Here is a 24827-nt window from a genome sequence, read left to right on the forward strand (position 1 = left end):
AGATGAATTTCTCGTAGACTGCTTGCTTACTAGACTTGAGAATCGAACCCGAGTCTGTATGTATAATAGCCATTGTAAAATTGAACTAAATACTACCTAGGATACCTAGTATTATATAAAGTAGCATACTTACTTTCCAACTCATAATAATGACGTCACACCATGTCGAAGCTCCGGCTCGAAGCAGAAGTAAGAACTGAGTGGTTAGTAAGATTCTGACACTCCTTCTCGCCTCACCCAAGACTGGAGAAGTCATTGGATGATTTTCCCCCCGCAAAATCGATCGTAGTGATTTCTGTTAAACCTAAAGATACCAAGCGAGGAGGACTGGGTCCATTACGTATAGACGGCCCATTGGTTCAGTAGTATTTATTTATTTAATTCTTCATGCACATGAACGTGTACACGAGGTGGGCTTAATGCCGTAGGCATTTTCTACCAGCCAAACCTTTAGGTGATGCAGTGAAAAATCAGTAGAGTATGTGAAAAAAGTAGTAGACTTTCACAAATTGTTATTGTTGTGATGGTATTGGCATAACTATATAGGGGAAGCTCTTCTGTTCTTGATATCTTTGCCTGACTTATTGAATACGGGAAGTATATTTGCTTCATTCGGGAATTGAACCCGAAGTTATTCTATTATAACTAACGGACCCGGAAACTTCGTACCGCCATAAACACTTTTGTCCCACCTTTAAACCTGCCTTGGACTTCCAGAAATAATTCAAAACCAAAATTAGCCAAATCGGTCCAGCCATTCTCGAGTTTCAGCGAAACTAACGAAAAGCAATTGTTTATATGCTAGCTAGATTTAAGTACTTATTGGTTTTCATAAAATCTTTTATCTTCAAATTTTCATAGGATCCATAATAAAGCAAAAATAAAACAAAACAAAATAGTTCTCTCCAACATTTATTGGTCGAAAAATAAATTAAAAACTTTGGATTTCAACAAAGGCCCGAAATCGTACAAATAAATATCTACAGGGTCTACTCTTAATTTTAACAACATATTTACAAGTTTATTTATTTCCATTTATCAAATACTTAGTAGGTACATTTATTTTTCGAACCTCCCATTTTTTTCATTATTTTTTTACAAATTTCCCATAACGGACTGTATTTAAAAATTATACGTTAGATAATGACCTCAAATTTCCATTTCATTTAAATACAATACATTATACAATACAATACATTATGTGACACTTATAGATACATAATAATACTAAGTGGACTGTCTAACAGGTTAAATATTTAAAAATGAGAAATAAATGACAATTTATTTTCCATTTCTCGATATTTAACAACAAGGTTATTTTGAGGTCATTTTTCTAACATATTGCTTTTAAATTCAAGTCCATTTTTGTTTCGAAAGACCTTACTTACATCAATTGAATGTGGTCAAAACAAATTGACAATGCTTTACAAAAAAAGTATTAAAACCATTATTGCAGTACGAAGCATTGACCTTATTATGAGTTTGCTTTACGTTTAAAATAATCGAAACGATAACGCATTCGGCGCTCTGATTGGCCAACTCGATAAACCAACCAATCATAGCACCAAACGCTCTCTCGTTTCGATAACTTCAAACGTAAAGCAAACTTATACTAAGGGTACAGGTAACGCTAAGTCTGTAGTAATATATGATGTCTGTTTATCCAACAGCGACTAAGATCATGTCAAACAGTTTTACATTTAATTTTTGACAACTACACTGATTGGACAAACAGATTTTATACAAGAGTGCCATCTAGAGAGTAAAAACAAGATAGCCTTTAAAAGCGCAATTAAAATTATGATAGTGTTCTTTTTTTCAAAATGGCAGTGTTGTTTTGGCTTCACATTCAATTGATGTCATTCTTTAGCCTTTACGAAACGTTAAACCAATTTTATTAACAACTGTTTTCATATTTAACTTATTCGTCCCACAATTCAGGTAATTAGGCAGAGATTTTATTTTTTATACAATTATAATATTAAAACAACATATTAAAAAACCCATAATTTATAATCAAATTATTGAAGACATGTTTAGGAAAAAAATATTCATTTAAAATGAAAATGCAATTTCATTTAAACAGATTATAAATTTTATTTCACAATCAATCAATAAATAAATAAAATGAAATTGAAATAATTACATATATGTTTTTAAGAGGTGAAAAATAAACTCTGCCTTAACCGTTAAATTTACATTTTTCCAAAATGAACTTAGAGACATTTATGGCAGCGATATTTTTTAAAAATTACAGCTTTTTAACTAACAATACGGCTGCAAAATAATTATATTGTACAGTACACTAACGGAATAGACCGTTACCCTACAACCTATTAAGTATCTTTAGGGTCCCGTAGCTATTAAAGGAACAACAAAAATACAAGCCAATATAATACAAATTCACATACTGAGGTCACCATTTTTGAGCAAAAAAATATTGCCGTAAATTTTTCAGTAAGATTTCTTTAAGAAAATTCTGTTCGAAAAATATCTACAGAACCCATTTTTAATACGTGACGGTTCACGCACTCGATTGTTTTTTTTTTTCTTTAATATCCATGTTTTTTTTTTGTAGGAAAAATGTGTTGGATTTTGAATCTTTTATTTTTAGCTTTTTAGGAAATTGCTAAAATCGGTCTAGTGGCTCAGGGTTTTAAGCTTAATTTACTAATACTAAGATTAGTTTATCTTTACAAAAATACCTTTAGAACAGTTTACAGAGAGGTAGCTGAAGCTTTTTTTTCATAATTCTATAATTTTCTCGCTAATAATAATAATTAAGTTAAAAAAATTAAGTACATCGAAAAAAGTCTATAAAGTGAAATAAGTACAAAAGGATAATTACAATAAATAAAATTAAATAATACAAAAAAATGTAAAAAAAAACCTATTTTAGCGATCGCTAGTAGCACCAATGCGAATATTTATTAATAAAAATGGAACTTTATTTTCATTTAAAAAGTAGTAAAAAACGATGAATCAGTAAGAGCAATGAACTTGTAATTTTAAAGAAAAATCTATTTTTCTTTTTTTATACAATTCAAATTTCATTTTATACTCATAATAAATGTATCATTAACACTGATTAAATATAAAAAATGTAATATAATTTTTCTTAAATCCTTCATTTAATTTCATTCGTCTATTTAGTTTATTTATAGTAGATGGCTAAGTATAGTTCATTGCTCTTGCTTTTCGTATAAAACAAGATTATACATACAAAAAATGGGTCATGAAGATTTTACAACCGTTACTGAGCAAACAAACGCTTTACCGAAACACTCCGTTTAAACTTTACATTTTTACCGCGTAAAAAATTAAATTTACGATTTTTTTTTTTGTGTAATTAAATGTAATTAAAAATGTAAAGTTTTAAGGAAATCTTCGATAAAAACAGGCACGTTTTATAGGATTGTTGCTCTATACCTGAGTTACTAGACCGAAAATAAACATTTTGTATCAACTAACAATAGCTTTTAAAAGGAAATCTTGTCACAGACAATATAATTGTAGGCTTACACAATATCAATTATTATTTTTAAAACGTTTGCCAGACAGAAACACACAAAACCTTATACAAAAGTGCTATTTTAGTCCTTTTTTCCTATTACATAAAACGACTTATTCAGTAGCAATAAAAAACACACTTAGGCCGTTGCGTTGCTCAAATAACCGTGAAGTGGTATTGCTACAATAGCTATTTGAATTGCACAAACAAACTTTCATTTATTTGTGTTATATTTGTCTGAAAACAAGATAAACGCTGGCTGAGTTTCGTTGCACAACTGACTTTAAATGAAACAATAGATTGACAGATAGTCTTTTGTTTACCAATTAAGCTAGAAGCAGTGAGACAGTGACGTAATATTTTGGAATCTATGGGTTTAGAAGGAGACTTAATATTCTCAAAATTGTCATTATTTTGGATCTTATTAGCTACTGAGAGACGGGTAACAGCTAGGCTGATAGGGTATTCTGTAACTTTGAATTCAAAAGATCGAAGTGAACTCGATAGCAGATCGCCATGTCATTGGTTGTGAGAATAATCTTGACCAATGACGGGCGAGAATGCAAACGAGTTTACTTCAAAAGTTCGAATTGACAGTTACAGAATAGCCTAGCAATATATCAACTTTCTAAGACCTAACTATGATCACAAATCATCTGCCAAGCAAGGGGATTATAGTAATTCCAGCTGCTGTTGATGATTATTATATCAGCCCGTATAAGCAGTCACGATTAATTTCACACACCATCTGCTACGTTTAGGATAAAAATTGGGTTCATGGCAAATGGCAAAGTTTCTCACCCTAATTTTTTAAAGGGAGTGTTGTGTAGAATTTTTGCTATTTGACTCATTGTCTGTATGGTATATTTCTGTTTGATTTAGGACTCTATTGCTGTGTGTTAAAATAGGATTTGCTTTCAACAGTCTTCTATTGGCAGTGATGGTATTTTCCCATTTAGTTATACAATTATTGTATCACTGTCACTAACTCAAGCTTATAATGATTTTAACTAATACATATTCATTTAAAATGAAAATCAAAAGCAAACAAAAAGAACTTCTTCCATCTGGCAAACATTTCAAAAAAAACAGTTTTTAATATAAAAATTATGTATTTTTTTATTAATATTTTAATTAAGTAACCTTTAATTTAACCTAACGGACTGATTTTCTTTCGAGATTCTGCAAATGAGGTCATCATATTAATTAATAATAATCAGGCAATGAATTAAACTAGATACACAGCACAAGTAATAAAAAACTATAGAGAGAGTACTAAGAAAAATGTTTGTTAGCAACGTTTGGGTTACAAATTGTATTGAGATTCTTTCAGTATCGAGTATTCCTAAATCATTATTAGACTGAGGCCCGTTTTACCAACACTAGATATCCGATCATGCCAAAGCCAGATCAATTTCATCGGAGGAATTTTAAATATTTGACAATTGTTCCATACTTAAAACTGTCAAATGTCAATTTTCTTCTACAGTTACAAATTAGCTGTTGCTTGAAAAACCCTTCGGTCCGATTCCGAGCTGCGGACTACCTAGCGGGTTTACCGGGGCTCCGGCTCGACAAGCAGGAGTAGGACACGGGTGGTTTTTAATCAGTTATAATCTCAGAGGCCTCTCGCCTCGCCCAAGGCGTGAGAAGCCATTGGATGATTTTCCACCCTCAATAAAAAGGGTCCACCTTGTAAGTCTCTTAAGAATCGACTTATAAATACGTTTGACTAACAGACTACATAGCAGGTATTTATGATAAATCTCAACACATTTGACTGAAGGACTAGATAGCAGGTATTACTGACAAATCTGAGCTTTGTAAACTGCGATCCCCAATCCGTCTGCCAAGTGCAAAGATTATGGCAAACCCTCTGCTGTAGAGATGTGAGTTGTAGAGGTAAATTGTCGGTAAAACACCAAAGAATAACAACTGATGTTTAATTAATTAATTATGTTAATATACACTTTAAAGTAAACGCCGCAGGATTGTTAATGTGAATACTTTTTTGTTGTCAAGTTGGTTAAGGAGGAATATTCAATGGATTTTTTTATTCCCAGAAAGACCACAAATGTATAGGTAAAAATGTACTACTAATAATCAGAATGTTACGTTAGGAGTCTCATAGAATTTTACGTTCACGACACAATTTTAGATTTGTTACTTTCATCTGAAGTTAAAGCGAAAATGAGAGCTATATTTCAATAAAGATATTGAAATATTTCTAAGTACCTATGTCATTGTTTTACCTATAGAAACACAGAGACTCTCAGATAATATCGGAGCTGCGGACTACCTAGCGGGTTACCGGGGCTGCTCGAAAAGCAGGAGTAGGAATGTGGTTGTTTTTATTCAGTAAGAGTCTGAGTCTCCCTTTCCCTTCGCCCAAGGCGGGTGAAGTCATTGGATAATTTTTCTCCCTTGCTAAAGAAACACTGACAGAAAAAGACCAGAATAATAATATTACCATTTCAAACCTATAGCAAAATAAACGAAACACCCATACCAACATTTAGAAAGAGACAAAACACCCTTGTAATACAAATACCTATGAGACAGAAAGAGACAGCACATAATGCAGAAATGTAGCAAAGCGACATTCTATAGAATCTGTTGTGTGCGGATTTGAACCCCATAGAAATGATTTCAGGGGGCTTATAGGCTCATTATGGGGGCGCAGCGACCCCCTGCTTTTCTCTTGTTAATTAGTTTGCAGCAAATATAATGATTTTGTCGAATTTTGACGGCTGTTTCGATTTTTCGGTGTGATTTTACCGTCGTTGCTTTATGAAGGGGTAGGCAAAAGTGATTTGATAGTAGAAGACTGTCGCTTTTTGGCAAAGTAAAAGTATTTATTTAAATGAATCCTAAAATAGGCACGTCAAATTGAATTGTCAGTCAGTAAAGCTGCTCATTTCAAAGTGTAGCTTCGAATCGAGCAGAAAGAGTGAAAAACTCCATCGTTACTCTTTAAAAAAAACTTAAACTGATGTCAGTTTCCTTAGCTAATATAACATCACACTATTACGTATTCTAGAGTGGAGACCGCGTCTAGGCAAACGTAGTATAGAGCGCCCTCAAGCTAGGTGGAGTGACGATATCTGCAAGGAGGTTTGCAGTGGTTGAATGCGAAGAGCTGAAGATCGAGCTCAGTGGCATGATATTGCACAGGCCTATGTCCAGCAGTGGACGAACAAGGGCCGATGATGACGATGGTGCTTTTACTCGTCGATAGAGTGGACAGAGGATCACATAATATTGTATTATTCTTTAATGAATTACATTTAATAGAGGTCTCTTTCATCCATTGTCATTCACTATAAGCAGACATTTAACATTACAACACTAACAAATCCTCATTGTTAATATTATTTAACTGAATAAAAATAGACCAGAATTTGCACTCAAAAATCCCCTACAACAAACTAGAAATTAACATGACAACCGTGGAAATTTAACAAAAGAGCCAAAATTAACTCTATACTCGGAGAATTAAAGTTCAAAACCGAATATTGATATCCAGAATGTAAAGATTCCAAGAAATTGTAACAATAAACACGGAAATAAACTTTAAATTGAGCAAGATAAAGTTTAGAATGGAATACAGGTAATTTTATGTAAGGATTTCGCAGGTAAAGCTGCCAATGACTTAGATGAAGGCCGAATTAGTTTTTATTGATCGGAAAAAACGAAAAAAAAAAACAAAATGTCGAAGATCCGATTGAAATCTGGTTGAAATAAATTGTAGTCTTTTATTATTATTATACGAAGTTAGACAATAATGCACATGGTACAAACCATTTTTTTTTTGAACGGGATAATCATCCAATAAAGTTTACACACACAACACTTTAGAATTAGCACCTAGCTTCACTGACAGACATACTGACAGACAATTCAGTTTGACGTTTCAAAAGTGCCTAATTAAGGATTAAACAATAAATGCTTTGTCTTTATAATCATTAAAGAGGTATGTTGGTAAGAATAACCCTACAGAGAATTTCAGATACAATACTAATACTTTGACTGACACCATAATCAAACCCGCAAACTTTTAGATTTACAGCATTTCTACTCAGTAATCAAAGCAGTAGAAACTAAAAAGCTTGAAATATTTTGAAATTTGGATGAGAATCAAAATTGCAGACGAATTTATGAATCATCGTTAAAATGATAATCGATTTTCACATAGCGGTCCGATTAATCGAGTAATTCGATTCGATATATCGAAATGTTTTTGTGTGAGTCATATGGGATAATAGATGTTAGAATAATAACATAAATTCATGCTTTTTATTGTTGAAAGGAATAGGTAAAGATGTAGTTTTATTTCTTGTAACTTTTTTATAAAAGATTGTATCTATTAAAACCGCAGTAAATTCTAGATCATTCTACTCAATTACAGAAAATATAATAAATCTTTATTTAACTCAAAGATCGCATTAAATGTACCTAATGACCGCCTAAACCACCGACAAACAGTCACATTATTCCGTTCAAAATGTATTTTTTTATCTTTGAAATACAATTATGACTTTGACATACACATCAAAACTGTCAAATGTCATACACATAATTCAAAAATTAAGGTCGCACAAGACACATAATTATATTTCATTAAAAAAATAACTACAGACAAAGTGCTAGTTAAAAATCATAGTCTGTTATTCACAAGAATGTTTATTTTGAACAAGAAGAGTTGGAACTACAATCTCAGCTGCCAAATGATGTAATTAAAAACATATTTCACACCGCCGACATTAATGTCTTTGGCGCAAATTAAATCAGAAACATTTATGTAGACAATAAACTTTCGAAAATAAACCTTTTGTCTTGAAGCCGAAAGAAAACTCATAAATATACGGAAAATCTCCAAACATTCTTAAGGGTAGGCCACACCGTCTTCGGTTCACACCGCAAGCTACCGACTAACCTAACGAGCTAATGTCCGAATACTCAAACGCTACTCAATTTTAAGACGCTCTCAAAACTAGTTCTGTCACTATCAATTCTTTGTATAATGACAGAGATAGCACGATATTTAAGTACAACTTAAAATTGAGTAGCATTTCAGTATTCGGGCGTAGGCTAACGAAATATCCGACGATTTCAGCAAAGCTACTCGTTCACCTCCTTGGCGCGGTGCTTCGCTAGCTTAGCTCGCCCGGTTCGTTCGCCTGTCCTCCCCGTTTCAAGTAGACTAGTCGACGCTCATGTTTCAAATAGCAGTGTATTCGCCCCGCCCGTCGCTCGTCTTTTTTTTTAAATGGGACAAGCCCGCCACAACCTCCCATACCGCTGCAACTCCTGTAAGCCAGGATCTACAGTAGATACAAACATGAAAACACCGGAACACTGAAGTCCGGCGCGTCCCAGGGAAATGAATGACTCTCTTGGATCCGTCGCTCGTCTGTCCATAGCTTTCGGTGTGAACCCTATACATAGTTTACCTCGCCAATATTTTGCGTAGTTTGTATAGTTTCCTTAGCCCGCCCGCCCGCTAGCTGTGTGGCCTACGCTTAAGCGTTAAAAAAATAAAAATAAACGTTAGCCGCCATATTGCTTTTCGATGTGACAGCGGCATCAATCGCCATGTTTGATGTGGAGGCGCGCGAATCGGCTCATTTCTTTTATAAAATAACCGTTGAATTTGAAAAATGTGTTCCTTTTAGTTGTTCTTTTTTTTTAATAGCTTTTTCTTTTCTAATTATGTGAATGGATTTATAACTAGAAATAGACTGTTGTGGTGATCGAGTCGTTGTTAGAACTGGTGCATTATTGGATTCAATTCTCGAGTCAAGTAAAAGTATTATCAAGTTTTTTTCGGTATGAGCTAATTCCTAAGTTGTTCAGAGTATGGAAAGGTGTCCAAACTACAATAGGACTGTTCCCTATTTAAAAAAGACTTACGTAAAGCAAAAAGCATGCTCTTATATTACTTTTGTGTACATTTTCAAGTCACAAAACAAAACTACTGTAGATAAATCCTCTATGCAATATTTTTTTAAATTTGCTGACAGTTTACACGAAAAAAAAAGATGTACTACAACGCTTGTGAAATAAGTAGCCTTTGTGTTCGTACAGACACTCGCTCATCTAGCTATACTATATAATTAAATGGAATTTCAACTTTATTACTAAAGGCGTAAGGTTAATAATGTATTAAAGAAATTTGATTAAGAAGGGTAGCTTGATCAGCTAGCGGTACTAAAATAAAAACTTTAGCCAAGCCATCAAACGCACGCCCATAAAAAATTGAGTTTTTTACAACCACTTTTATTGTAAACGTTTTATAATAATTATCATTTTTATCTTTTAGCGAGTCGTTGATGCTATCTGTATCTTAATTGTATACTTACATTAAGTTTTTAAATTTTAATTATTAGTTAATTTTTTTTTTAATATATTATGGCCAGTGGTTCCTAAATGTTTGTTTTTAATCATTGACAGTATTAACTTGAACACTAAATGCAACGTAAAACGTCACGACTTTTATACCTGAAGGGGTAGGCAGAGGTGCAAACAACAGCACGTAATGCCGTTATACAGTGTACACCCACTTTTCACTATTTGTGTTATAAATCCCATGTAATAGGGGGTGAGCCTATTGCCATAAACTGGGCACAATTCCAGACTCCGTGCTACTACTGAGAAATTTTCGACAAACCGAAAAAAGCTAAGTAATCCTTTGCCCGACCCAAAAATCGAAACCAAAAAAAGAAAAATGAAATTTGTGATCACAACTGACTGAACTAGTTATTTGTACATGTAAAGATCTTATTACACTTGTTTATAATTAGGGAGTGTCTGAAAATGATTCAAATGACGTCAAACTCGCCAACGGGCACAATTCCAAACGTCATACTATTACTAGGAACTTTCATACCAATCAAATAATACCAATCTAAATTTCGCATTACCTACATTGAACCAGATTCCCAGAATTCTACCATTTACAAAGAACCATTGGTTTATTTACGTCTCCGGTTGCAAATCAAGGTATACTAAACCAATATAAAGTGACCGTCGAATGTGTGGAAAGATCTTACAAAGCGGGTCTATGATAAACTGGTCAGATCAACCAGTATAAAATGACCGTCCTATGCATAGAGAGGTCATATAAAGTGAGGTCATGATAAACTGGATTCTATTTCTTGATATGTAGCTTTGAATTTCCTCAGTAACATCCACAACTTTGGGTAACACTGTTCCAAAAATAACAAAAGTTAGAATAGAGACGTTCGCTACACAAGATTAATATTACGACTATGATTTATAACCTGGTTTCGCTTGTAATTTATATGCTATTTCTTATCCGTCCGCAGTTTTAATAACATGTTCGTTTTTTGCCTTTTTTTAGGCAAACAGTGAACTGTCTTCAAGACGTCTATTATCATGTTTTAGTGCTGTTTTTTGTCGGCCATGTTTTTTTTTGGCTGTTCGCTGTTCTGGTTCGTTGGTTATAAGTACTGCTAATTAGTGTTGGGTACGATTTTCGGGTCATTATCTTTACTGTAGTGCACGGAATGTACAAGATCGACTGTTATGATTACGAGAGTGTTGAGAATTAGTTGGGTTTGATTTCTGTGCTTGGCCAAGTTTCTTTAAATGTAATTAGATTTGAGATTTGTTCAATTTCATTTTTTTTTTTCAAACACCATAACCATTTCCAATGTAACTTGAAGAATTTTAAAATAAAAACTGAAGTCAAGAATTCCACACCAGTAATCAAATCTGATATAAGCCGGGAGATGAGCAGACGGATCACCTGATGGTAAGTAATCGCCGCCGCCCCTGGACACCCGAAACACCAAAGGCATTAAATATGCGTTACCGGTCTTTTGGGGTTTAGAAAATTTAAGGGTTATTGAGGTGTCGGGATTGGGTAGATGGTAATTAGGCCTCCAGTAACCTCACTCACACAACGAAACACAACGCAAACGTAGTTTCACGTCGGTTTTCTGTGAGGCCGTAGTATCACTTCGGTCGAGCCGGCTCATTCGTGCCAAAGCATGGCTCTCCCACACTTAAGCGTATACTGTAAGGTATTAGCATCCATTCAACAAACAGGACCTTCCAAAGATAAAAAAATAAATAAACGAATAAACCAAATTTTCCCCAGAACATTGGTTTACGGTGATAAAGAATAAACATTGAACAATCTATCCCAAATTCCTACACAAAGCATCAAATATATCATAATCCCAAATAACAGCAAAACAGTAAAAGATACATTTGCATATCTATTTGTTGATACTAAAAGAAAAAGAAAAATGGCTGACGAACGATTTGAGACAAGTATTGGAGAAAATATATCTAAAAATTCTTGTCTTTGAAAAGCGGTCAGTGACCTATTGACTGAGGCTAGAGGTATAGGATATGATAGATACAGTATTAGTATAACATTACTGTCTCGTTGGTCGCTAGTTTAACGGGTCTCGGGTTCGATTCCCGGGTCGGGCAATGTATTACTGGGCTTTTTTCGGCTTTTCAAAAATTCCTCAGTAGTAGCTCGGAGTCTAGAATGTGCCCCCTATTACATGGGACTTAAAATACAAATGGTGAAAAGTGGATGTACATTGTATAGCGGCATTACGTGCCGTAATGTGCACCTCTGCCTACCCCTTCGGAGACAAAAGGCGTGACGTTGCAAAGTATGACATTAGTATAAGTATATAGTAAGTTGGACATGAGCTGGGTACCCTAGATGGACATAATATATATAACGAAACACAATGTAAGCAACAATATTTGTAGTTTTCGTTCTTGGTATGACGATCACAAAGACTTAGAGCAATATTTGTAAATTTGTCGATCATGCTAATAGTCAATCTGCAACACGTCAGAGTAACTGTCCAGATTGCGTCATTAGACAAATGCATGGATCAAACAATAGGCGGCCTACAAATGACAAATGCTTGCATTTTGCTTAGAGACAATAAAAACTGTTCACTGTTTATCATGTGTAAGCTGCCTTATTGGTTTTAAAGGATGCCTGCTCTCGTCTAAAGACGAGATAGTGGGCTTTAGCCACCCAATTGTTTGTCCAGTCAACATCATCATCATTATTAGCCTATAAGTGGCCACTACTGACTAAAGCCTCTTCTCACATGGACAAGGTTTGAGCATTAATCACCACGCTTGCTTGCAGGTTGGCGATTTCAAACTAAATAATTAGAAATTTTAAGCCTAGGTTTCCTCACGATGTTTTCCTTCAGCGTTTGTCAGTGGTGTCTAAATAATCCAGTCACTTTACCTATATTAAAATCTTTATATATCAATATTATTTAACTGTTATTATACTGAACAATACTAGGACAGGTTTCATTTACGATTTTAACTACACCACGATGTACCATTGGCCAATCGGCCATAAATTGGACGACCGTTTCAACTAAAATGTTTATGCGATCGCGTCTTGCAATAAAATTTAATTATTTTCCATTAATTTTTATATCACATACTTCTTTTCTGTTAGTTTCTTTTTCTTTTTTGTGTTTGGTGAGAAACTTTCTCGATTTGATCCTCATTTTTTGTTATAAACGTTAGTATTGCCATAATCACTATTCCTTTTACCTTCCTCCGTCTTAGTAACTGCACATTTGACAAAGACTAGGCAATAGCGTTCTTTGATAAACTTGAACATTTTAAACAGCAAACCAATCTGTCTTCTAAAGTATGGATGTTATGGCAAACCCTATAAATTAAATTAGACTCAATTCAGCAATAGACTGTTACTAGCTGTTGATGCCATAGAAGCAAATTTGAACCTATTAGAGCATGATTTTAGGCTCAATCTCCAATGTAGTGATAGTATTATTGAATTCACTATTTCAACTTTCTATAATTGTTCCCAATCCATGGCCATTTTTACAAAAGATATTGGTAAAAATTAAACATGTACTGCATAATATGCTTAAGACAATCAATTTTGATGTTGTATATGTATGTTTACAACATTTTGATCTTAAATCAGTATGACAAAAGGGTGTGTTTGGCACACCCAATTCAAAATTATATTTCAAAGATATTACGGCTAGATAGCGCGCATTGGTAAGCCCTACGGCGTTGTCTGTTTAAATTCGTGGTGCAGTAATTTTCTGTAATTGTTTTATATGGAGAATATTTTAGGTAGGGCAAATTTGAAGTACTAACTACATCATATTTCTGCCCTTTAATCCTTAAAAGAGTAGGCAGAAGTGTATATGCAATGTAGCGCTCAATTTCCACCATGATTCCGTTTATTTCAATTTGAGTTCTAACTTCTAAGTTATAGAGTATTTATTAGCATACAGCGAGTACAGTTTAGCTTTTGTTTCTTCACTAAGAGCTTGTAAAATCTAACAATACTTAGATTAAATGATGATCTGAAACCTGTGTATTGTAATATGAGTTCTAACTTTAAAGTTATAGAGAATCTATTGGCATGCAGTGGGTACAGTTTAGCTTTTGTTTTTTTACTCAAGAGCTTCCAAATCTCAACAATACTTAGATTAAATGATAATTTGAAACCTATTAGATAAACACTTGTGTTACTACTCCAAAACGTACATGTTTCAATTTAATCAAAAAAGCTACAAATTTAATATCAAAACCATACCTTTAGCAAGAACAATAATAAAAAAAAATAACAACAATTCCACAACAGTAAAGCAAGCCATAGAGTTGCCACTATTTTTTTTAAAACCTCTCTCTGTTATTTGTCCAAACCGGTTTCAAACTAGCTCTGTAACGTGGTACGGTCAACTCCACAACCTCGTTCACTTTGAGCTATACAAGAGGTTTATACTCTATATTACTTATATTCATGGTTACTTTCTTCTCTATATGGGTAGGCAGAGGTCTATAGCTGGTATTTAGTATGAAACAGTTCATTGATAATTTTGTTGTTTCTAGTTTGGGTGTGATGTATGTGAAATTATTGTGTTTATAAATGTATGAATGATACAAGAGTAATTCGTATTAAGTAAGTAATTTTTTTGGTACTTTATTTAATGTTGACTTTATTGAGAAACAAATATTTAAAAACCTTCTGTGACTCAAAACTATGTTTGTTTGTTACTACTTCTCATCAAAACAGCTGAAGGGATCGAGATGAAATTTGGAACAGGAGTAGATTAAGATCTGGAATACATAGAAACGCGAGCGAGACCGCAGACAGAAACTATGCATCATCATCCTTCATGTCAAAACGGCTGAAGATATAGACATGATATTTGGAACAAGGGTACATTATGGTCTAGAATAACACATAGGCAACTTTCTATCCCATAGAAATCCGAGCAAAGCCATTTGCAGAAGCTAGTGTCATACAAATCCCATCTTAGAGTTTTAAAGTCCCAAAATAACTTCCATATACACGTTTGTATAATAACAATAAATACATCAACTAATTACGTTTCATATTCTCTTTAGTTAATTAATTAAATTTATTTCAGAATGGAGTTATGATACGTTTAATATATTATGTGAAATGTTTATGATAATTGTTTCTTTAGCTGCTACTGTTCTTATCTGGGATTTTGGATTCGATTTTTAGGGAAATTGAGTTTTGGATCAGAGATTCAGACCAGCGTTTAGCAATATCTTAACATTGAATGTTCTATTTGGGTCCAAAATAGGTTTTGGGCCAGAAATTGAGACCGATTTTAAGCAATACCCTAACATAGAACGGTATTTGGAAAATTATATTTTATCCTTACCACTGATTACTTCTTCAACATACATCTCATTAGCAATTTTAACTTCCCAAACCATCAAAAAACTGTTTAATTGAAATAAATACTCTGACACTAACTTTATACCAGCCAAAGTGGATTTTAAAGACAAATTAAACATCAAACATGATCCTGACTCAAAAGAAGTTAATAGAGAAATGAATAAAACTATTCGTAATGACGAAGAAATAATTGAAGGCGGTTCCTTTAAAGAAACAAATATTCGTTATAATTATTTCATTACGTACGCGAAGCTAGAAAACAATTTTGCAAACGAAACAGTTTTGCATGATTACATTCTTGGTCATAATTTCGGTGAAAACAGTTAGTTACAATTATTATTAAATATCAATGGAGTACTTTTTACCGTTTTGCAGCATTTATGTAAGCAATTATAATATTTATAACTAGCTATTCACCTGCTCTGCTTGGCTCCTATTGACCGTATTGCAATGTTTTATCAGCAAAAACCTTCCTCAATTAATGAGCTATCCAACACAAAAATAATTATTCCATTTGAACCACTAATTCCGAAGATTACTATACATACATTTTGGCGAGACATTTTTATTTTTATAGATGATGTGGGTAAAGAAATCGAATATCAGTAACATTAGATAATGCTGATTTGATCGCCATTAGATACTCTTTGAATGAGCAAACGGCTTCACTAAAGTAGTGACAAATACTATTCAACTGATCAACGAACAGACGATCTTAGCAATAACAAAATGTACTCAAAACAATAATGACTCAATACATATATCAATTGACAAACAAATATTGTCATAAGACAAAAGAAAGACCAAACGCGCCCACACTTGGATAATTTACGGACTACCCAAGAGAACAAGACTTTAACGACACATTAACATCCAAAGATCCCTTTTCCAAAAAACCGAAACAACTCAATCTGTCTCAAAAAACAAGAGAAAGGGAAAAAGAACACAATCTCTGACGTTTTTAACAAGTCTACGACATCAAAAAGATGTGTTATAGAAAAAGAATAACACATTTTAAATTATTACAAACACGCGTCCAAGATTGGTACGTTCACAAACCCTTCAGGGACTGAAAATAACTGAAGACGAAGTTAAAACAAACGTGTACCCAGAAACGCTAAGTAGATATTTAACTGTTTAGTTTAAAATAAAAATAGAACCACTCAACGGTCTGTACGACTCGGTTACTTGTTATACCTGTGTTGAGGTTACATCTCTATGTGTGAGCTTTATAAAAAAGTTAACATAACATCACGTCCGTTAATCCTTGAAAGGATAGACAGACAGTCTGTAGTATAGACAGTATTAATAGCTGTGGTATCAGTCCAAATTTTTAAAAGAGCGCTAGTATACCAAACACATAATGAACTCTACTTCAAATGCTATGCCTAGCACTGCTAATATTAAAATTAAAGACGTCTATATTACTTTTAAAATCCGAGATCTTAATGTTAGCAGTCTCTATTGCAAATGCTGAAGCTATAGGTGAGTTCATTTCAATGTACGATGAAATGTAAAACAACAATGTTATTGGTACTTTAATAAGGGGCCTATAATGTAACCCTGAGGGACACCGAGTATCGCTCCTACTCGTTTTAGTAGCAGTAATGGAAAAATAAATATAATGATGTAAAAGTTGCTATGGAATTTATAAGGAGTTTAACTTGCAATTGGGTAAGGTAGGTTTACTATTAATGTATGATTTATTTAACTGTTAAGTTACCAGTCCGAGTCAAGGATACGACAGCCAACAAAAGTTTAGTTTTTTTATGGTATAAGCCGGTAAACGAGCAGACTGATCACCTGATGATGAGCAATCACCGCCGCCCATGTAAACCCGAAACACCAGAGGCGTTATAAGTTCCAAATGCTATTTGGTAAGACGAAGAATAAATAAAGGATGATGCCAGAGTTTCTATGAAATCTGGTCCCACCTTCCAATATAAACGTAGCTATTGGAAGGTGGGACCAGGATTTGCAACCTCCTTTAGCTAAAACTTTCACAAGTTAAAGCATGACAAGACAAGATGATGATCTATATAAAAGTCGCTTTTGCCATTGATTTAACATTCTAGACAACAGACATCAGAATCAAACTAAAACCTAAAAATTAACTACCCAAATCAGTACCGTATGCCTTTACCGACAGTTAAATTTAACTAGAAAGATTTCAACATGGCTGAAGATGAAACCAAACTGTATAGGTTATAGTTAAGAACTCGTTAGAATAACGACTATTACTTCTGACAAATAATATTTGTAAAGACTCTAAGCCTTTTGTTCCAAACAATTTATTGCTTCATGCTTTCTCCTGTCGTTAAGAGGCTTGGGATCCGTATTGCATATTCTACAGAGTTTAATTGCTTTAGCTTTAGCCAATACAAAGCCCAGAATTATAGAAACAACTTTATTTTCCAGGAAGTGACTGGTTTTGCTAAGCATTTTTGCGTTTATGGGTCACGTATTTAAGTTTTGAACTATAAACTGTTATGTGGTCTTACAAGGCATGTTGTGATACTTTAAAACATTGTGTCTTTAAATTAGTTAATTATGACAAGTGTTTAGATTTAAGTCCTAATTTAACAACTACTGGTTGTCCAAATAAATAAATAAACTTAGCTATTTTTGGGGATTTTGTTTTTCTGAGTATTAGCTAAACAGAAGACAGTGGATAGGGGATGGATTCAAAACTTTAAAAATAATTATAGACTATTGGATTGATTGAAATCAGATTACGATCATTATCATCAGTTATAAGACGTCCACAGCTAATCAAAAAGTTACCAAAATTTTAATAGGAACAAATACTGTAAAAAATTCGCCTTATTAGCAGAAAACGTAAGTTTACGCCTTTTCACTACAATGACGCATATAAAACGTAAACTAGAGGATGTTTTCTCGAACAAAGGCGTGGTAAAAATGTGTATTTTGTAATATCATGGTGTTTGTCCAGTGTCTTCCGCTCGTGACATGTGAAATGCAAACAACAAAAGATTTGTAACGATACCAATATCCGTTGTCGATGAGAATTGAGAATTGGTAATGAGAAAATTTAGAATAGTTATGAGATTTTGTAAGGCTTTTGGCTTAGTTTTGATATTGAACTGGGATTAAAAGTCATAAACGTGATGGTTTAGGTTACAATCTATCTGTATGCAAAATTTTTGCCAAATATTTTCAGTAGTTTTTGTGTAAGAGAGTTACAAACATCTATCTATACTAAAAGCAGTGTACATTTCAAATGCTTCATTAGAAAATTCTTTACTAAAAGACAAGTAATGATAATCATAAAATTAATTAAAATCTGGACACATTTCATTAAGTTTTAACTTTTTATCATAATCATGATAAAAATAGAATATCATTCAAAGAGAAATTGACAGAATTAAATCAAGATGGGACTCGTCTGAGAGAAATCTTTCGACTCGAAAATCTTTTTGTAATATCGCACCAAAATTGAAGGCAGACATTATTCAAGTCAATGAGTGTTTTGTTTATTTCTGATGCTCAAATATGCTAAATTTTAAATCGATTATCCATACTTTCATAGTAATCTTAAAGTCGGTCGAGTTGGTTTTGATGTTTTTGTCATCGTGTTTTTATTTGACAAAACCTAAAAGAAATTCAATGATTCAGAAGCAGTTATAGTACACAAAAACCAATGAAAGAAATCGGCATGAAATTTCGCATAGAGATAGATTTAGATGTGTTCTTTGAGTCAAATGAGCGCTTGTCTACTGGGAGAGTAGAAAGATCAAGTATGGGAATGAATTAACGTCAATCCAATAGGTAATTCAGTCTCTATCAATATACAAGGGCTTCAATTATCTCAAAATTATCTATCCAATGATGTAACACACATAGCTATTGGTGGGACTAGATTTCATAGAAACTCTGGCATCTTCCTTCACGATGACTTTGCTTTCTCTTGTCACATAAACATGTCATTTACCCCTAAACGAAGACAGGGTAATAGCTTGTATTCTAAGATAGTGATGTCGTCCACAGACTATTTTTAAATCTGACATTTGTTTAGAAAACAATGTACGCCCAAAGTCACTGTTAAAAACCGTTTTGTTTTTTAAAAAAAAGAGAATGAAACCTTTTTAGTGTCACGTTCTTTTTATCTTTATCTTTAATTAGCTTCAGTTTAAAATTAGAACGTTTATTTCTTTCTTTTAACGGCCAGATGCTTTTTGAATCATGGTAGCAGTTATGGAAACTCTTGTTTTGATATTTGGATAAAATTCCACCATTTTTTATTGCTGTATTGCATTTCTTTATTTATTGTGAATAAATCTTAGAGAATTGAGAAAGATTGCTGCAAACGTCACATTGGAAATGACAAATGGGCTTGCTGTGGATAGGTCGAATATCACTCCCATGCAATGACTCATATTAATAAGCTTTCCACTGCATTCTTGCACATGTGTGTTCATTTCTGGCCTTTTAGTAAAACAGTAATTAGCTATACCTTCTGGTACATTCTATTCTTCGTCAATTACTTCAGAAATATCATCTGATTGATCTATTCCATTTTCTTTATCACCGAAATCGATTGTGTCAAGTTTGACTAATATTGTTTCATTTTTAGGGTAGTTAAGTACATTAGCTTCTACTATTGTGTCTCTTTTTAGGGAATTAGACTCTTGTTTATAATCTCAATACAATTTGTAATTCAAGTCAAACGTTTCCTTATGAGCTACCTAAATTATATCAACTGTCACTATTGAGTTATTTCTAAAAGAAAACCGGACTATTTCATCTACTAGTATTCAACTATTTGACTATTTCATTAATATTGTTAGAACATGTTTTTGTTTTAATTAACACGTTCTCAAAATGGCACACGAGTGCTTATTTGTGTCTAATGAAAAAGTATGAAATTTTCACTGTTATCTCAACAATAATGAAAATTTCATCCCTTCTAAATAGGTGTAGGTTTCAATTATTTTATTTAGCTATAAAACGCTTGCCACCACCTTTTTTTGATATTTCATTTGCTATTTTGATTTTGATCTTAAACTGGCGTTTAAACAGCCATTTTCAAAGACAGTGGCGCTCGTTGTTAGCGATTTATATTTAGTTTTTTTATTAAATAAAAATTAAAAAGCTGAAATGCAAAATCAGTCAAGAGAAATGAGGTGAAAGAGGCTTCACTTTTAATACATAAAAGGTAAATATATCACATAATAAAAGCATTTTTTATAAGAAGAAAAAAAATACTAAAACCAAAATCACAGTGGTCGAGACAAACTCTTTGCTTGCCCAAAAGTTTTTCATTTATATTTATAAATAAATTCTAATTAATGCAATATCTGCTTGTGTTGAAAATCATTAAAAAACTTGTCTTTTGAACTAAAAATTAAACAAAAAGCTACCTAATTCTTCTTTATATACGTTTAGTTTTCCTATAATCTGCATTGATCCATTAAGAACCCTAAGTCTTATTACAAATATCTTTTGCATAATGGAAAATATAAAAAATCGTTAATTCCTAAATGGTTTAAGAAACCTAATTTTATCATACATGTTAACATTTCTTTATATATAAATATTTAACTGATAGTCTACGGTTTGACGTCTAATGAAATTAACTTCACAAATTAGTTCGATTACTCAGTAGGCCCATATTACTTAGATAAAAATTAGGCTTTCGTGTCCCTTACAGACTAAAGTTTTGTCGTTTGGAACTTGATCGGAACTTGAGTTTTGCACATCCCTTCATCACCATTCGATTACTTACTAGTCGAGTCAGATCCACAATCCTTGGGGCACATCACTATACTGTTCACTTTAGTTTTACTTCTAACACTGTTTCTTACGCACATATTCACGTGTAAATCAGAGTGTCTGGGCGTAAATGCAGCGTGTGTAGAGTCTGTGCTGGGCCTGGCTTGTCGACGAGGTCGGGTCGCGGTGGTCGAGCCGCCCGGGCGCACATTCACCGAGCCAGGGGCGCTAAAACCGCGCTCGCGGCCAGGGCGAGAGCGAGCGACGAAGCCAGCGCAGCCCCGCGCGAGTGAGACAACTCCTCACTCTTGATAACTTCATTCGGCGTCTTGTCGTACTTGTGCGTCTTTTTAGTGACCGGCTTCATTGTTGTCGTGGTCGTGGTTGTGGATGGGGTGGTGGGTGGCGGCGGCGGCGGTGGCAGGGTGGGCTGCGGCTGCGGCGGAGGAGACTGCTCCTCCGGCTTGCAGCACACCCGGAACACCAGCTTCATGTTATGGCTCAGACATCGACCCCCAATGCGTCTGTGCAGATCGTCTTTACTGGAGGTCGATATGAAGTAGTAGTCCTTCCCGGGCAGGAACTCCAGCCCGCCCGGCTGAGGGGTAAACGGCCGGAAGGTGATTGTGAAAAACATCAATTTGTGCGGTTTATCGCATATAGCTATTATCCGGGGATTCGGATTCGTTATCCTACACGTATCGTACTCTTCTTTGCTCACATTATAAATTATATACTTTTCAGTGTCCTCCTCAAACGTCCCTGGCGTGTACACTGGACATATAATGTTCACTTGGTCGTACTCGAACTGCGCGTTCCCTTTATTCAAGTCGAATACATGATCGGTGTTGTCTATTCTAAATATGCTGTTTGTGGTATTCCAATGTATGTAGAAGGACTTGGCATAGTTCCCCATCACGCTTTCGATGAAGAAAATCAGCACCAGGACGGTCCACGGCGTGTGGCGGAGGCCGAAGTACGCGAGCGAAACCATTCTGACTGGTTTACTCGACGCGCATAATACGACGGAGACGCTACGAACTGGGAACTACCTACACTGTTACACACATACACCAATCCATATTTACATTCAAATATCACTAAACACCACGGAACGTCCACAATTTCACATATAAAACACGATCAATCCATTCAGAGACGCCGCGACGGGCCCTCCATGTTCCTCCGACCGCTAGATTCTATTCAACGATAAATGAGGAATTTCATAGGACGTGGCCCGTTCAAAACGCTTTGGAAACGTCGTTTTCTATGATTCTAACACTGGTTTGAACTTCACTGTGGCGTTAGAGGTATGTTAGTGAGAGGATAAAGTTGAAATTAATCAATACATCACAGATTTTTTACAATACAGAGGTGTTCTTTGTATTGAGAACGGGCGACGCGGAATACTACGGGTACGTAAGCGCCGCGCGGTGGTCGGCCGAACTACTGGAATGCGACCCGCGGGCTCGGTACGCATGCTCGCCCCTCCTCCCCGCCACACCGCACGCCCCGCGCTAACGACGCGTTCCGAGCTTAGCCGAGCTTTCGATTCGCCGCCATCTTTTATACCGCCTCACACTTTTATTCTACACATTTACAATTTAATCCAATACTAAAAACATTCGAAAATCATTTTACAATTTATGCTTATTTTTATTTCTAATTTTAAATAAAATTTAATAGTTTTATTCGAAACAATTTTCGAATAAAGAGCTTTTTGCCCGTCTCTGAACGCAGCGATAGGCGGCCATTGAAAAAAGTCCACAACTGGTTTACCTATACTCGTAAAAGGGTATGACGCCGAAACATCGCACGGACCATACAGCACATTATAATCATTTATAATTTTATGCTAATTATGCCAAATGATTTTATTTCGCATAAACATTTTAACTCATTTTTTTTTGCTCTTATCGATTTTATTAATGAAGCTTTTAGCATTCGATTGTCGATTAATATTAATCGATTATTTTGTACCGAAATTGTATGATAACTGTACTTCTTGTCATTCATATTGATATTTAAGAGTAAAGAGATATTTTAGTGACTTATAAATGTTCAATTTTATGATAGCTATATTTTACCAAAGTATCCTTCTTGCCCTTTGAATTAAAACTTCCTTCCTTGTGGTTTTATCTTTAGATGTCAATCTCAATAATTATAATATTATTGGGGAATTTAATATCAATATACTGCCTTATTGGTCGAGTGATCGCAATTTCGACCCGGGCAAAGGTTCTCGGATTCAATGGGATGGACGAGCAAAGAATTGTTTTTTTTTCGGATTTTCAAAAATTTCTCAGTACTAGCACATAGTCTGGAATTGTGTCCAGTATATGGCAATAGGCTCATCACCTATTACATCAGACTTATTACACTGATGGTGAAAAGTCGGTGTAGGTATATTGTACATTGGCATTGGGGCATTACGTGCGGTAATTTGCACCTCTGCCTACCCCTTCGGGGATAAAAGGTTTGTTTTAATTGAAGACATTTCTCGATTAAGCAATTTTAACTTTAACTTAACTTTTTTGCGGTATAAGCCGGTAAACGAGCAGACGGGTCCCCTGAAATAAAATATTTTTGATTTGATATAGCACTTGTCTACCTCCTCACAATCTAAATAGCGTGATATTATTTAAAACTACCCACAACATGTAAACTACATATTAATTACAATCTAATTAATAAAGCCACAATGCTAAGTGTATGTCAAGGAGTCCAAGGTTCGGTTCCCGACAAAGACACTCATTAGCATTATGCAACAAATCCAACGTAATTAGAGATGATACGGTTTCTGGTGAATGTAGGGGGGATATGATTTCGGAAAGAGTGGGGACTTGTCTTTCTTTGCGAATTATCTAGATTTCGAAGGCCCATTTTCTCCCCTTTCCCAATCTCCTCAATATAAAAGTGCCCTATTCTCATATCACCAACGCATTTATCCGGGGGCGGCTTTAATTGTTTACTATCAAATGATCCGTCTGCTCGTTTACTGCCTATCCCATAAAGAAATCCGCGTAAACAGTTAAAGAGTGTAGTCTAGAGTAATAAATAAAATTGGAGTGTCTATTTGTAATATTAAAATAATCGCCTTTTACTACATGCATAATATACATACGATACATACATCAAAATAGTATTTTTTTTTTGTCTGTCTGTTTGTTCTGTCTAATCTTTAGGGACTCATATTGGCTGGTAGCTGATGTACTAAGGAGTAACTTAAGCTATTTTTATTAGTCACAAAGTCCGTAACCCACATGAACGAAGCCGCAAGCATCAGGCAGTTGAAAATATATAATTTACACGATAATTTGCAAAACTTTGCCCGACTCGAGAATCGAACCCGAGACCCCTTGTCCAGCAGTCACACTAGCGACCACTCGACCAACGAAGCAGTCATTTATTAACCTAACTCATTATTAATAATTCAAAGACGTCTTTTTTTTGCTATTACCTCAAATCCATGGGCACCGTAGCATTCCGCCCTAGTTCGTCCCTGTCTCCTAACAAGTAATATACGTACGTTTGACAAATCCTGTTACCGTACCCTCACTTAGCCGACCGTAAGCGATCGGATTAGCTAAATAAGGCTATATGAACATCAAACAAAAAGTAGTTAATTTTATCGTGAATATCTAATTAGGTAAAACGTTCGATTTTTTTGGGATATTCTCTCTTGATACTCAAGAATGAGCTGCAGACTACCTAATGGAGCGGGACTACCTAGCGAGTCTGACAGGGCTCTGCCTCTTCTAAGGTGGGAGAAGAATCAGTCTGTCCCTCTCCCTCACCCAAGGCGGGAGATATAACTGGTGAAAACATCTAATCTACCTACCCCTTCGAAGAATTAAATTG

General features: G+C 34.5%; 1 protein-coding gene across 1 annotated transcript; it reads right to left on the reverse strand.

Annotated features, from left to right (window-relative positions):
• Positions 1–896: 896 nt before the first annotated feature.
• Positions 897–22403, reverse strand: LOC118279735 (ephrin-B2a). Its single transcript, XM_035599458.2, has one exon. The coding sequence runs from the start codon at positions 21958–21960 to the stop codon at positions 21178–21180; it is 783 nt and encodes a 260-aa protein (XP_035455351.2). The 5' UTR covers positions 21961–22403; the 3' UTR covers positions 897–21177.
• Positions 22404–24827: the final 2424 nt, after the last annotated feature.

Source organism: Spodoptera frugiperda, chromosome 22, assembly GCF_023101765.2.
Source record: "Spodoptera frugiperda isolate SF20-4 chromosome 22, AGI-APGP_CSIRO_Sfru_2.0, whole genome shotgun sequence".
Taxonomy (NCBI): domain Eukaryota; kingdom Metazoa; phylum Arthropoda; class Insecta; order Lepidoptera; family Noctuidae; genus Spodoptera; species Spodoptera frugiperda.

Coding starts and splice junctions, on each gene's coding strand:
- LOC118279735 (XM_035599458.2), bottom strand. CDS start 21,960: ATGGTTTCGCTCGCGTACTTCGGCCTCCGCCACACGCCGTGGACCGTC.